This window comes from Pseudophryne corroboree, chromosome 8, assembly GCF_028390025.1.
Source record: "Pseudophryne corroboree isolate aPseCor3 chromosome 8, aPseCor3.hap2, whole genome shotgun sequence".
Classification (NCBI taxonomy): Eukaryota; Metazoa; Chordata; class Amphibia; order Anura; family Myobatrachidae; genus Pseudophryne; species Pseudophryne corroboree.
This window is the reverse complement of record NC_086451.1, coordinates 71,965,508-71,979,672: the sequence shown is the minus strand read 5'-3', so window position 1 is coordinate 71,979,672 and position 14,165 is coordinate 71,965,508. Positions and strand designations below refer to the sequence as shown.

At 46.3% G+C, this 14,165-nt stretch overlaps 1 protein-coding gene across 4 annotated transcripts; it reads right to left on the bottom strand.

Annotated features, from left to right (window-relative positions):
- Window positions 1-243: 243 nt before the first annotated feature.
- Window positions 244-13,866, bottom strand: CDK9 (cyclin dependent kinase 9). Of its 4 annotated transcripts, none has more exons than XM_063936640.1 (7): window positions 13,356-13,866; window positions 5,918-5,999; window positions 5,130-5,220; window positions 3,469-3,635; window positions 2,578-2,749; window positions 1,314-1,462; window positions 244-1,101 (listed from the first exon to the last, which is right to left on the bottom strand). In XM_063936640.1, the coding sequence occupies exons 1-7, from the start codon at window positions 13,445-13,447 to the stop codon at window positions 739-741; spliced, it is 1,116 nt and encodes a 371-aa protein (XP_063792710.1). In that variant the 5' UTR covers window positions 13,448-13,866; the 3' UTR covers window positions 244-738. The 4 variants fall into 4 exon arrangements, with proteins under 4 accessions (XP_063792710.1, XP_063792709.1, XP_063792707.1 ...); XM_063936639.1 differs by having other exon boundaries at window positions 3,469-3,647; window positions 13,356-13,865; XM_063936637.1 differs by lacking the exon at window positions 13,356-13,866 and adding an exon at window positions 6,098-6,219 and having other exon boundaries at window positions 3,469-3,647.
- Window positions 13,867-14,165: the final 299 nt, after the last annotated feature.

Here is a 14,165-nt window from a genome sequence, read left to right as displayed (position 1 = left end):
CAAAGGGACAAATGTAACAGGGTCCGGAGTTTGCCAGAGGAGCGGGATGCCGGCTGATTTGACTTTTTTTTTTTTTTAAACGGAAATTTACAAGGTTATGCCTTGTAAATTATTTTTTTTTATTTTTTTATTAAAAGGGACAAAGAGTCTAAGATTGCCCGGCATCCCGCACCGCCGGCAAACTCAGGACCCTATTACATATGCCCCAGTGAGTCAGAATTGATGAATACACGATTCCAAGAATAGTAGTAAACAGGGACCATTTAATGTTACTTTTCAAGATACAGAGAAGTAGTAATTGAGAGTGAATAAACAAAACAGTTGTCAATCCACTATAGACCGACTCCAGGAAAGAGAATTTCAATCCCATCACGATAAAAAGTACAGATTACAGTAGCTGTACGAGAGGAAGACTAGGTCCGTGTAGCCAACAAACAGAATGGCCACCCCTTCTGGGCAAGAACCATATTAGTTCCAAGCTACTAATCCTGAATGCAAACTTCCATGATATGGAAAAGTCATCTATGGGTAGAGGAACATTTATATACATTTGTCTTTGGAAGGAAACTAGAGGTGTGTTTGTGTATTAGTCCCGGCATTGTGTGGCATAGACCAAGAGTTCTATAATCGTGTTCATTTGTCGTAATCCAAGCTTGAAAACCTGGGCAACTCTAAACATTAAGACTATTAAGAAAACTTTTCATTCTCATAAATAATGTTCACATCATCTGAAGGTCTTCAGAAGACCCGTTCAAACTCTGACTGACTTGTGGCGGGGTTCCTTCCCTGGTTAGTGGCTGGTTGCGGCATGTGACCGCCTCTTCTCCTGGGAGGGGCCAGATATTCAAACATGGACTGGTTGTGAGTGGAAAGCATGTTCTTCAGGTCAGAGGGCATGGGGTCAGACCAGAAGAAGTCATGGTTAAGTGCATCATCGCTGTCTGTCCTCTGTAGTGGATCCAAGACTAGCAGCTTATCTATAAGGTCTAGCGCATATGGGTCTTTCACATAGGCCTTTAATCGCTCTTTTACTTTCCTCTTTTGACCTTTTGGTAGTTCCAACTTTTGATATAGTTCATACTTGTCCACATTCGGCCAAACCTGAAAACAAACCACTCAAAATTAACTTACGTGAAGTATTAAAAAGAGAACAAAAAAATAAATAGAAAATGATAAACACCAGACCAGCAATTCTAGAACGTATGACCAGTGTTGGGTCTTTCTTTGCAGGAGCATGGCCTGGTAGCTTGCAATAGGCTAGTTCAATTAATCCATAGTGCCCATATTCTAGCCCCATCAAAAAATGCACTCACCTCAGGTGTTATAGACCCACACAACTGGCTGATCAGGGTCAGCTGATGCTGTTCTGTATTTCCCTGCATGATGGGGCTTCTGGTCCACATTTCCGCCATAATGCAACCTGCTCCCCACAAGTCAATTGGTGGGCCATAGTCACGCTCACCTAGAAAACAGGTTAGTTTTACAGCATTTAGTAAGAGCTTCAGTCGTCACCACAATCACAGGAATACAAGCTATGAGAATTATTATTATTATCAGTTATTTATATAGCGCACACATATTCCGCAGCGCTTTACAGAGAATATTTGCTCATTCACATCAATCCCCGCCCCAGTGGAGCTTACTCTATATTTCCTTCCACATGTACACACATTCACACTAGGGTTAATTTTGTTGGGAGCCAATTATCCTACCAGTATATTTTAGGATTTTGGGAGGAAACCCGAGTACCCGGAGGAAATCCACGCAAGTACGGGGAGAATATACAAACTCCGTACAGTTAGGGCCATGGTGGGAATGGAACCCATGACCTCAGTGCTGTGAGGCAGCAATGCTAACCATTACACCACCCGTACTGCCCAATGGTTAATGCTTATAGCAAATATGTAATTGGATATCTTGAATACAAAAAGGCTTACTTATTATACCATCTCTATAAAAAGGGGTGGGGTGGAGGCTCTTCAACCCTGAATTAAGAAGGATAACTGAAGAATCAAACTGTTGCATTTGCAACTTTAAGGTAATGGAGGTCGAGGTGTGCACCATAGAACCGGGTCACATACGTAATCCTGGCTGGCGAGATGCCGGCTGTCAATATCCCAGCAGAATGCCGGCAGCAGTGTAAGTGCCAAGAGTCCCCTTGCTGGATCTGTTGCTCACTGCGCTCACCACAGGATCTATTCCCACTCTATGGGTGTCATGGACACCCAAAGAGTGGGAAAAGCCCTGGTGCACTGGGATTCCGGCTGTCAGGATCTTGGGGTCTGTATCCTGAACACTGGTATCCCGGACAGCCAGTACTGTAACTGCATGCCACAGAACCAATTACAAGCCACAATCTTTTCCAACCAGAGCTGTGAAACGAACCTTAGAACCCTGGAAAAAAAATGGCTGCATAGAACAGTCTACGGGGCTCCAGTGAACGGTACCATAAAATAAAGTGATTTGGGGGATTGTAGCTGTAAGAATTTTTGAAATTATAATGTATATACTTTTCCATTAAGAGTTCAAATAAGTAAATCATACTATAAATGTGATCAAACCAGTAACTAATCTCACCTAAAAGCAGTTCGGGAGGCCGATACCATAAGGTGACCACACGATTAGTGTATTTGTTGGGCTGGCTGTTTTTGGCCAGGCTGAATGCCCTTGCCAGCCCAAAGTCTGCAAGTTTCAATACCCCATCTCTGGTAATGAGCACATTTGCTGCCTTCATATCTCTATGAAGTATCTGTTTAAAGAAAAACAAATTAAAAAATATTCACATTTAATAACATCTCATGAATTAGGGAGCCTTTGCTGTAAATTGTAAATGCAACATAAAAATACATTTATATTTAAATATAAATAGTGCAAAACTATAAAAAAAAAAATAAAAAAACAACAACTCAGTACAATATCAGATATAGTAGTTCTATGATGCTCTAAAAAGGCAACACAAACTTATATCACCCCAATATTTGTTATAACACATACTTGAAGGTTTTTGTTTTTTAGGGGGATGGGGGGATGGGGGGGGGGGGGTGGAGGAGGAGGAGGGGGAGAGATTGGGGCACAATACTTCCACCAGGCATCACCCGTTAGTGTGAAAATCAGCCAATTAAGGATGTTCCGGCATTGTAAGTAGTTTTCCCTTGCACTTTTGGGGTGCAAGGGAAGACTTGCAATACCGGCTGGAAACGATGTGCCATTCCATTGCATCGGTGTTGGGAACTGAATTCACCCATTAGTAACTGTGTTACCAAACATCTAGAAAAAGTTATGCAACTCCCACAACATGTATTTCTAAATGACATAATACCTGAGCTATGGGAAAACCACTGTTTCCACACAGTTTTTATAAACAGACCCTGAACGTTTGCAAATAGATTTGTGAATATTCGCATTAAAGTGTATAAAAACTCACAGGTTATTTATAAACAGAAACCCAAGTGCTGGGCTTTGGCGCACCTTGTTCCTGTGGATGTGGTACAGGCCATTGAGCAGCATCTGCATAACTTTCTTGATCTCGGAGAGCGTGAACTTGACGTGCGCATTGCTGAGCAGTCCCGCCAGATCATGCTCACAGAAATCAAACACCAAGAAGATGCTTCCTTTGCATCTATTATACTGGTTCGCTGTGGGAGAAACTAGGTGGGCGAAAAAGTCTCGGAAAGGCTCTGACACTCACACCGTAAGCTTATGCATTGAACACTCTGAAGTACACCCTTGGCCTACAAACAGTGGAAGGGTACTGCAGGAATGTCACCTCGGTCCTGGTGTAACCCACAAAATAATGGTCGTCACTGTGTGTAGGCGACAGGTGCACAGTTGGCAAAAACCACTAAGGACCAAACTGTACAACTTAATCTTACCACAAATAGGTTGGGGGGGGGGGGGGGGGGGGGTAAAAGAAGCCACAACCTCTGTGCAATCAGGAGTGCAACCTACCAACACCGAAGGGGTGAGTTCTATGCATACATTTAAAAGGCAAAGACTATTTTATAAAAATAGAGTAGTGCATTAGTGCATGCCAAAAATGGAAAACAACCCTTATTCCAAATTGGTGAGGGGCTAGGAAGTTCCTTCCATGCAAAACAAAGTAAACCCAGGGAGAACAGATGTCCTAATAGCCTTAAAATGATTTGTCAACTTTCCGGATCAGGACAGATTGCAATATATCAGCCATCATTGTTACCGTGGGGCCACACAGTGCCAATACCGGCACAGTTCATAAACCACGGAGCTAGTTTTATACTAAGGTACTTTAATATACTTCAGCCCATATGCTGCTTACTCCACCTTTATAAAGCAACGCCTACAGTGTCTTACAGGACAGTTCAGACTTAATAGACGTTAAAGAGTTATAGCTAAATAGGGAACTTAAGTTTCATCTATTAGGACTACACAGCTAATTTACCAATACTATTTATGTGCTAAATTTGCACTTTACTCCAGGATCTAATCCACATTTAGCTCATGTCTGCCTAATCCAACATATACAAAGAAAGCAAGTGTCCAATTAGTTTTAGTTTACGGCTTATTTCTACCTAAACGCCAGGTTAGTACATGTGTCCCTATATGTTTAGTTTGGTCTTTGGTAGTTTTGCCAATAATGTAAACCCCTTCACTGCCAGCGTACAGATCATGTTCCCAGTGTACTTTTTTTTTTTTTTTGGAAGGTCTTAAGGGCTACTACCTACTGAATCAATGGGTAGTACGGGTGGTGTAATAGTTAGAATTACTGCCACATGGCCATGGGTTCAAATCCCACCACAGCCTTAACTGTTTGACGTTTGTACATTCTCCTCATGCATGTGTGGGTTTCCTCTCACACTCTAGAAATATACCAGCAGGTTAAATGGCTCCCAACATAAAAATAACCCAAGTGTGCACGTCTATCTGTTTCGTGCAGTCTAGATGGGCAAAGTGGTTATTATCTGCCATCAAAGTCTATGTTTCATTCTTCAGTATAGACAAACCATCTGTATGAGCCGCTGGCAGTAAGTGGGATCACTTGTATATAGCCCCCGATCATGCACTCCCACCTCAGCTTGCTGCCAAGCACCCTACTCCAGCACATACCCCAGGAACCACGTGTACATGCAGCTCTAACACACAACATTCTCTACCTTTTGTCCTGCAGATCTCAATGAGGTTCACCACATTTTCGTGTTTCAGAAGCTGAAGAATTTTTATTTCACGCAGAGCGGTGATGGGGAACTTAGGATAGAAAGAAAGACATGTAAAAACAGATTCCCACAGAGAATCCCAATATTGTGTCCTACAACCAGGAGAAAGCATAGCACAGTGAATGTAGTGTCGCCAGATGACCATTCCACATTACAAGGTCCACTGTCCTGTCATTCAGCCTAGCATACCTCAAGAACCTCACTAGCCTTTATAGAAGGAATAGGTTCAATCCCAAATTCAAAGGCATCATGAAAGCTCACTGACTCGGTTTGAAACTTCAGAAAATGGAATGGTTTGTGCACGTTAGAATGCAATTCTCACTGAGCATGTTGCTTTACCTTTTTAACAGCGACCAATATTGAACTAAATATTTAAAACCACCCAAAAACAATTTGTTCCCCTTATATAGAACATAATGGTGGCGATTCAATTAGCCTCCAGGGTTCGTAGTAACCTTATGTTATGTTTCCGTGTGATTTGAAACAGCAATCTGACCAACATATAAATGTAACATATGAACCCAATATGGAACCTTGCTGCTAAACGATTGGCTGAATAATAACACCTGTGCCCAATCCACATAGGAGAGTTCATCTAATCACAGGACGTTATAGCCATACCTGTAGATTGAAGTGATCCAATACACAAGAACTAATTAAAACCTACATTAAATATAGGGCATAAAGATTACGGACTGCGATGGGCAAAGCCAAAAGTACCCACTTACCCCTTCTTTCTCATTCTCCATCAGTACTTTTTTCAGTGCCACTTTCTTGCCAGTATGTCGATGCTTGGCTTTAAACACCTCTCTGTTTGGGGGTGGCACAGACAGAGTGAGCAGGTTTGGAAAATTCCATAACTTGTCACAGGTACAACATACACATTATATCATGCACATAACATATACCTTGTAATTGTAAAGTGCAATAAGCTTGTCCCCAACCTAATAGGTCCCCATACATCAGGGAGGTCTAGAGACATTGTCCCGCTGCCTTGGTCACGGAAATCCAACATGTTGGAAAACCTGTATTTGACTACAAAAATATATATATGTATATATATTTTATTGGGGTTCGGCGAGTTGGCTTTTTAAGATGTTGTGTTTTTTGCCAATTCCCAGGTCATAAATGTCAGTTGATCTGTGTTTGTGGTCACAGATCAGCAGAACGGAGAGTTAGCCCATAGATCAGAGGTTCTCAGATGCGGTCCTCAAGCCACCCCGATGCTCCAGGGTTTAGGTATAGCCATGGCTCAGTACAGATGGTTAAATCAAATTGACTGAGGTGCCCACAAGTCACCTGTGGCCAAGCATGGATAAATGTAAAACCTGGGCCGTCGTGGAGCCTTGAGTACCACATTTGAGAACCTCTGTAGTAGGTTATGAGCCCCATAACTCTGATACAAGTTGGATATACTATAGGACCAAACTTTTATTGCTGCAGCTGTGCTCAGTAATGGTTCATCAGCCAAAATATATGTAGTTCCTAGGCCAGAAAAAAAAAAAAAGCCAAATATCACCATAAAAAAAAAAAATTATAAGGGGCATCATTTATTTTATTTAGATTGTGCCACCTTCGGTCTGCATACTTCACACCCCAGCTGTCTGATAAGTTCCAGTGTCCCCTAGTGGATGAAAGAGAAAATAAGATTTTACTTACCGATAAATCTATTTCTCGGAGTCCGTAGTGGATGCTGGGGTTCCTGAAAGGACCATGGGGAATAGCGGCTCCGCAAGAGACAGGGCACAAAAAGTAAAGCTTTTCCGATCAGGTGGTGTGCACTGGCTCCTCCCCCCATGACCCTCCTCCAGACTCCAGTTAGGTACTGTGCCCGGACGAGCGTACACAATAAGGGAGGATTTTGAATCCCGGGTAAGACTCATACCAGCCACACCAATCACACCGTACAACTTGTGATCTAAACCCAGTTAACAGTATGATAACAGCGGAGCCTCTGAAAGATGGCTTCCTTTAACAATAACCCGAATTAGTTAACAATAACTATGTACAACTTATGCAGATAATCCGCACTTGGGATGGGCGCCCAGCATCCACTACGGACTCCGAGAAATAGATTTATCGGTAAGTAAAATCTTATTTTCTCTATCGTCCTAGTGGATGCTGGGGTTCCTGAAAGGACCATGGGGATTATACCAAAGCTCCCAAACGGGCGGGAGAGTGCGGATGACTCTGCAGCACCGAATGAGAGAACTCCAGGTCCTCCTTAGCCAGAGTATCAAATTTGTAAAATTTTACAAACGTGTTCTCCTTTAGGCTGTGGCAAGCCTGCCACAGAATGTGCAAGTTGGATTGTGCTACAGATCCAACGAGCAATCGTCTGCTTAGACGCAGGAGCACCCATCTTGTTGGGTGCATACAATATAAACAACGAGTCAGATTTTCTGACTCCAGCTGTCCTTGCAATATATATTTTTAATGCTCTGACAACGTCCAGTAACTTGGAGTCCTCCAAGTCACTTGTAGCCGCAGGCACTACAATAGGCTGGTTCAGATGAAATGCTGACACCACCTTAGGGAGAAAATGCGGACGAGTCCGCAGTTCTGCCCTGTCCGAATGGAAAATCAGATATGGGCTTTTGTAAGATAAAGCTGCCAATTCTGACACTCTCCTGGCAGAAGCCAGGGCTAGAAGCATGGTCACTTTCCATGTGAGATATTTCAAATCCACCTTTTTTAGTGGTTCAAACCAATGAGATTTTAGGAAGTCCAAAACCACATTTAGATCCCACGGTGCCACTGGAGGCACCACAGGAGGCTGTATATGCAGCACTCCCTTAACAAAGGTCTGGACTTCAGGGACTGAAGCCAATTCTTTTTGAAAGAAAATCGACAGGGCCGAAATTTGAACCTTAATAGATCCCAATTTGAGACCCATTGACAATCCTGATTGCAGGAAATGTAGGAATCGACCCAGTTGAAATTCCTCCGTCGGAGCACTCCGATCTTCGCACCACGCAACATATTTTCGCCAAATTCGGTGATAATGTTGCACGGTTACTTCCTTCCTTGCTTTAATCAAAGTAGGAATGACTTCTTCCGGCATGCCTCTTTCCTTTAGGATCCGGCGTTCAACCGCCATGCCGTCAAACGCAGCCGCGGTAAGTCTTGAAACAGACAGGGACCCTGCTGAAGCAAGTCCCTCCTTAGAGGTAGAGGCCACGGATCTTCCGTGATCATCTCTTGAAGTTCCGGGTACCAAGTCCTCCTTGGCCAATCCGGAACCACTAGTATCGTTCTTACGCCTCTTTGCCGTATAATTCTCAATACTTTTGGTATGAGAGGCAGAGGAGGAAACACATACACCGACTGGTACACCCAAGGCGTTACCAGCGCGTCCACAGCTATTGCCTGCGGATCTCTTGACCTGGCGCAATACCTGTCCAGTTTTTTGTTGAGGCGAGACGCCATCATGTCCACCATTGGTCTTTCCCAACGGGTTACCAGCATGTGGAAGACTTCTGGATGAAGTCCCCACTCTCCCGGGTGAAGATCGTGTCTGCTGAGGAAGTCTGCTTCCCAGTTGTCCACTCCCGGGATGAACACTGCTGACAGTGCTATCACATGATTCTCTGCCCAGCGAAGAATCCTTGCAGCTTCTGCCATTGCCCTCCTGCTTCTTGTGCCGCCCTGTCTGTTCACATGGGCGACTGCCGTGATGTTGTCCGACTGGATCAATACCGGTTTTCCCTGAAGCAGAGGTTCTGCCTGGTTTAGAGCATTGTATATTGCTCTTAGTTCCAGAATGTTTATGTGAAGAGACGTTTCCAGGCTCGTCCATACTCCCTGGAAGTTTCTTCCTTGTGTGACTGCTCCCCAGCCTCTCAGGCTGGCGTCCGTGGTCACCAGGATCCAATCCTGTATGCCGAATCTGCGGCCCTCCAATAGATGAGCACTCTGCAACCACCACAGAAGAGACACCCTTGTCCTTGGAGACAGGGTTATCCGTAGGTGCATCTGAAGATGCGACCCTGACCATTTGTCCAACAGATCCCTTTGGAAAATTCTTGCGTGGAATCTGCCGAATGGAATCGCTTCGTAAGAAGCCACCATTTTTCCCAGGACTCTTGTGCATTGATGTACAGACACCTTTCCTGGTTTTAGGAGGTTCCTGACAAGCTCGGATAACTCCTTGGCTTTTTCCTCCGGGAGAAAAACCTTTTTCTGAACCGTGTCCAGAATCATCCCTAGGAACAGCAGACGAGTTGTCGGCATTAACTGGGATTTTGGAATATTCAGAATCCACCCGTGCTGTTTTAGCACTTCTTGAGACAGTGCTAATCCCATCTCTAGCTGTTCTCTGGACCTCGCCCTTATTAGGAGATCGTCCAAGTATGGGATAATTAATACGCCTTTTCTTCGAAGAAGAATCATCATCTCGGCCATTACCTTTGTAAAGATCCGAGGTGCCGTGGACAATCCGAACGGCAGCGTCTGAAACTGATAGTGACAGTTTTGTACAACGAACCTGAGGTACCCCTGGTGTGAGGGGTAAATTGGAACGTGGAGATACGCATCCTTGATGTCCAAGGATACCATAAAGTCCCCCTCTTCCAGGTTCGCTATCACTGCTCTGAGTGACTCCATTTTGAACTTGAACTTCTTTATGTACAGGTTCAAGGACTTCAGATTTAGAATAGGCCTTACCGAGCCATCCGGCTTCGGTACCACAAAAAGAGTGGAATAATACCCCTTCCCTTGTTGCAGAAGAGGTACCTTGACTATCACCTGCTGAGAGTACAGCTTGTGAATGGCTTCCAACACCGTCTCCCTTTCGGAGGGGGACGTTGGTAAAGCAGACCTCCGGAAACGGCGAGGTGGATCTGTCTCTAATTCCAACCTGTATCCCTGAGATATTATCTGCAGGATCCAGGGATCTACTTGCGAGTGAGCCCACTGCGCGCTGTAATTTTTGAGACGACCGCCCACCGTCCCCGAGTCCGCTTGAGAAGCCCCAGCGTCATGCTGAGGCTTTTGTAGAAGCCGGGGAGGGCTTCTGATCCTGGGAAGGAGCTGCGTGTTGCTGTCTCTTCCCTCGACCTTTGCCTCGTGGCAAATATGAATAGCCCTTTGCTCTCTTATTTTTAAAGGAACGAAAGGGCTGCGGTTGAAAAGTCGGTGCCTTTTTCTGTTGGGGAGTGACTTGAGGTAGAAAGGTGGATTTCCCGGCTGTAGCCGTGGCCACCAAATCTGATAGACCGACTCCAAATAACTCCTCCCCCTTATACGGCAAAACTTCCATATGCCGTTTTGAATCCGCATCGCCTGTCCACTGTCGCGTCCATAAAGCTCTTCTGGCCGAAATGGACATAGCACTTACCCGTGATGCCAGTGTGCATATATCCCTCTGTGCATCACGCATATAAAGAAATGCATCCTTTATTTGTTCTAACGACAGTAAAATATTGTCCCTGTCCAGGGTATCAATATTTTCAATCAGGGATTCTGACCAAACTACCCCCGCACTGCCCATCCAGGCAGTTGCTACAGCTGGTCGTAGTATAACACCTGCATGTGTGTATATACTTTTTTGGATATTTTCCATCCTCCTATCTGATGGATCTTTAAGTGCGGCCGTCTCAGGAGAGGGTAACGCCACTTGTTTAGATAAGCGTGTTAGCGCCTTGTCCACCCTAGGAGGTGTTTCCCAGCGCTCCCTAACCTCTGGCGGGAAAGGGTATAATGCCAATAATTTCTTTGAAATTATCAGCTTTTTATCAGGGGCAACCCACGCTTCATTACACACGTCATTTAGTTCTTCTGATTCAGGAAAAACTATAGGTAGTTTTTTCATACCCCACATAATACCCTGTTTAGTGGTACCTGTAGTATCAGCTAAATGTAACGCCTCCTTCATTGCCAAAATCATATAACGTGTGGCCCTACTGGAAAATACGGTTGATTCGTCACCGTCACCACTGGAGTCATCGCCTGTGTCTGGGTCTGTGTCGACCGACTGAGGCAAAGGGCGTTTCACAGCCCCTGACGGTGTTTGAGTCGCCTGGACAGGCACTAATTGATTGTCCGGCCGTCTCATGTCGTCAAACGACTGCTTTAGCGTGTTGACACTATCCCGTAGTTCCATAAATAAAGGCATCCATTCTGGTGTCGACCCCCTAGGAGGTGACATCCCCATATTTGGCAATTGCTCCGCCTCCACACCAATATCGTCCTCATACATGTCGACACACACGTACCGACACACAGCAGACACACAGGGAATGCTCCTAATGAAGACAGGACCCACTAGCCCTTTGGGGAGACAGAGGGAGAGTTTGCCAGCACACACCAAAAGCGCTATATATATATCAGGGATAGCCTTATAATAAGTGCTCCCCTATAGCTGCTTTGTTATATAAAAATATCGCCATAAATTTGCCCCCCCTCTCTGTTTTACCCTGTTTCTGTAGTGCAGTGCAGGGGAGAGACCTGGGAGCCGTCCTGACCAGCGGAGCTGTGAGAGGAAATGGCGCCGTGTGCTGAGGAGATAGGCCCCGCCCCTTTTCCGGCGGGCTCGTCTCCCGCTATTTTGAGAAATCAGGCAGGGGTTAAATATCTCCATATAGCCTCTAGGGCTATATGTGAGGTATTTTTAGCCTTTATAGGTACTCATTTTGCCTCCCAGGGCGCCCCCCTCCCAGCGCCCTGCACCCTCAGTGACTGCCGTGTGAAGTGTGCTGAGAGGAAAATGGCGCACAGCTGCAGTGCTGTGCGCTACCTTTAGAAGACTGCAGGAGTCTTCAGCCGCCGATTCTGGACCTCTTCTGTCTTCAGCATCTGCAAGGGGGCCGGCGGCGCGGCTCCGGTGACCATCCAGGCTGTACCTGTGATCGTCCCTCTGGAGCTTGATGTCCAGTAGCCAAGAAGCCAATCCATCCTGCACGCAGGTGAGTTGACTCCTTCTCCCCTCAGTCCCTCGCTGCAGTGATCCTGTTGCCAGCAGGAATCACTGTAACATAAAAAACCTAGCTAAACTTTCTCTAAGCAGCTCTTTAGGAGAGCCACCTAGATTGCACCCTTCTCGGCCGGGCACAAAAATCTAACTGGAGTCTGGAGGAGGGTCATGGGGGGAGGAGCCAGTGCACACCACCTGATCGGAAAAGCTTTACTTTTTGTGCCCTGTCTCCTGCGGAGCCGCTATTCCCCATGGTCCTTTCAGGAACCCCAGCATCCACTAGGACGATAGAGAAACTAGCTATACCAAGCAGGTTTCCAAACCCACTAATACCCCTTTCACACCAAAAATGCAGGGTCTTACCCGGGAATACGGTCCCGGGATCATGCAGGGACATTCCCGGGTAAGACGCCTTGCATACTGCAGTCAGCAGCCCGTCACATGATCTCCAAGTGCCGCCTGTACATAGAGAGTGAACGGGAGCCGGGGCTCATTGACCCGGCTCCCGTTCACACCGCACAGTGAGCCGGGTTGAACGCGGGTTCAATCCTGGTCAAGAGCAGGGTTGAAATACCGGGTCACTGGACCTGGTATTTCAGCCCGGTACCCTTTCATACCGCACATGAACGCAGGTTATGCGCGTTCATGTGCCAATAACCCGTGTTCAGAGGTGCTGGTGTGAAAGGGGTATAATTGTCTGCGGGATCTAAAAACTACTATAATAACTGCAAAACCAGGTTGTGATTTGCATTTAACATTGCAGCACAACACGAGCAGAGCCAGGGTAATGTGGGCAGTATTTGTGGGATTGGTACGAGATCCTGATGGCCAGGATGCCGAATGTCAGGATCCCAACATTGGCATCCCGAGCGGCAGAATGCCAGCAGGGGCAAGCACAATGAAGCCCTTCGCAGGCTTGGTGGTGAGCTGTACTCGCCACAGGTTCTATTCTCCCTCTATGGGAGGGGAAATCACCAACCTCGCCGATATACTGGCAGCAGTATGGTGGCCCTGTCGGGATCCCGGCGTTGGTATTTTGACACCAGGATCCCGACTGACTGCATACTGTATTAATGCCATATAGTGCATAGAGAGTACTTATTATAGTGCTGTGGTGCCAGCCCATATAATGGCTATGGGGGGTTGTACTAAAAGGATGATCGGTGGGGGGTGATTGCCTGCAGTTCCTATTCACAGCACAAATTATATATACAATATATTTTAGCTATAGGACAGACGCCCCCGGCCCTTACCCGAAGGTCCCCTGCCCGATCTTGGCCAGCCGCTCGTACTTGGACACCTCGTCACAGTACGGGAACTCCATGGCCTCGTAGTTCTTCGCCATGGCCGAGACTGAGGCGGAAGGAGCGGCCTCAGCCCCGGACGCACCGCGGGACTCCAACTCCGGGCAAAGGCCGCCAGCCCCCGGCCTCTCCCGCGGTTGAGCCGTGGAGTTCAGGCTGCCTGCGGCGTCGGAGACGAGGGCAGGCGGGTTCGACTTCAGGCGGCTAGGCCTCAGGCTTCCCGGGCCGACGCTTCCTTTCACAAAAGCCACTAGGCCTCAAGCCGGGGACACTGCGTCACTCCGGCCCGTTCGCCGAACCTCAGCTCAAGCCGGGCGTAATGTCAGCGTACGTCCTTCCTTCCTATAGCCCGCTACAGGCTGGCGGATTTACGCGGTGGAACTTGTGTTGGATCTGGCATCAGTCACAATGAGGGCAGCTGTAAGGGCGGAAGAGGATCGGGGCGGATGTAGGGACTGGGAGGTGTGTCCCTTACTCAAGATGGCGCCATCGTCGTCACCTGAGTCAGCAAAAGGGCGGGTAAATAGAAATCATTTACCGCTACACAGTATACACAGAGTACTGGGGATTCAGATTTATCATGACAGTGTAATAAAGAAACTGATCTTGTAACATTATTATTATTATTATTATTATTATTATTATTATTATTACTACTACTGCTATGTACGAAGGGTTAGCATATAACGTTGTGCTTTACAATTGGGAATAGTAAAAGGAGTGATTCATTCTACAGTGATGTGAAAATAGTTCTGCGAT

Bases quoted from the DNA above. Each gene is read 5' to 3' on its own strand.
- CDK9 (XM_063936637.1), bottom strand. From the start codon at position 6,204: ATGTTGGATTTCCGTGACCAAGGCAGCGGGACAATGTCTCTAGACCTC. The intron at 6,000-6,097 runs GTATATGTTATG...ACCCCCAAACAG, and splicing joins TTGCACTTTACAATTACAAG to AGAGGTGTTTAAAGCCAAGC. The intron at 1,102-1,313 runs GTGAGTGCATTT...GTTTGTTTTCAG, and splicing joins GTGGGTCTATAACACCTGAG to GTTTGGCCGAATGTGGACAA.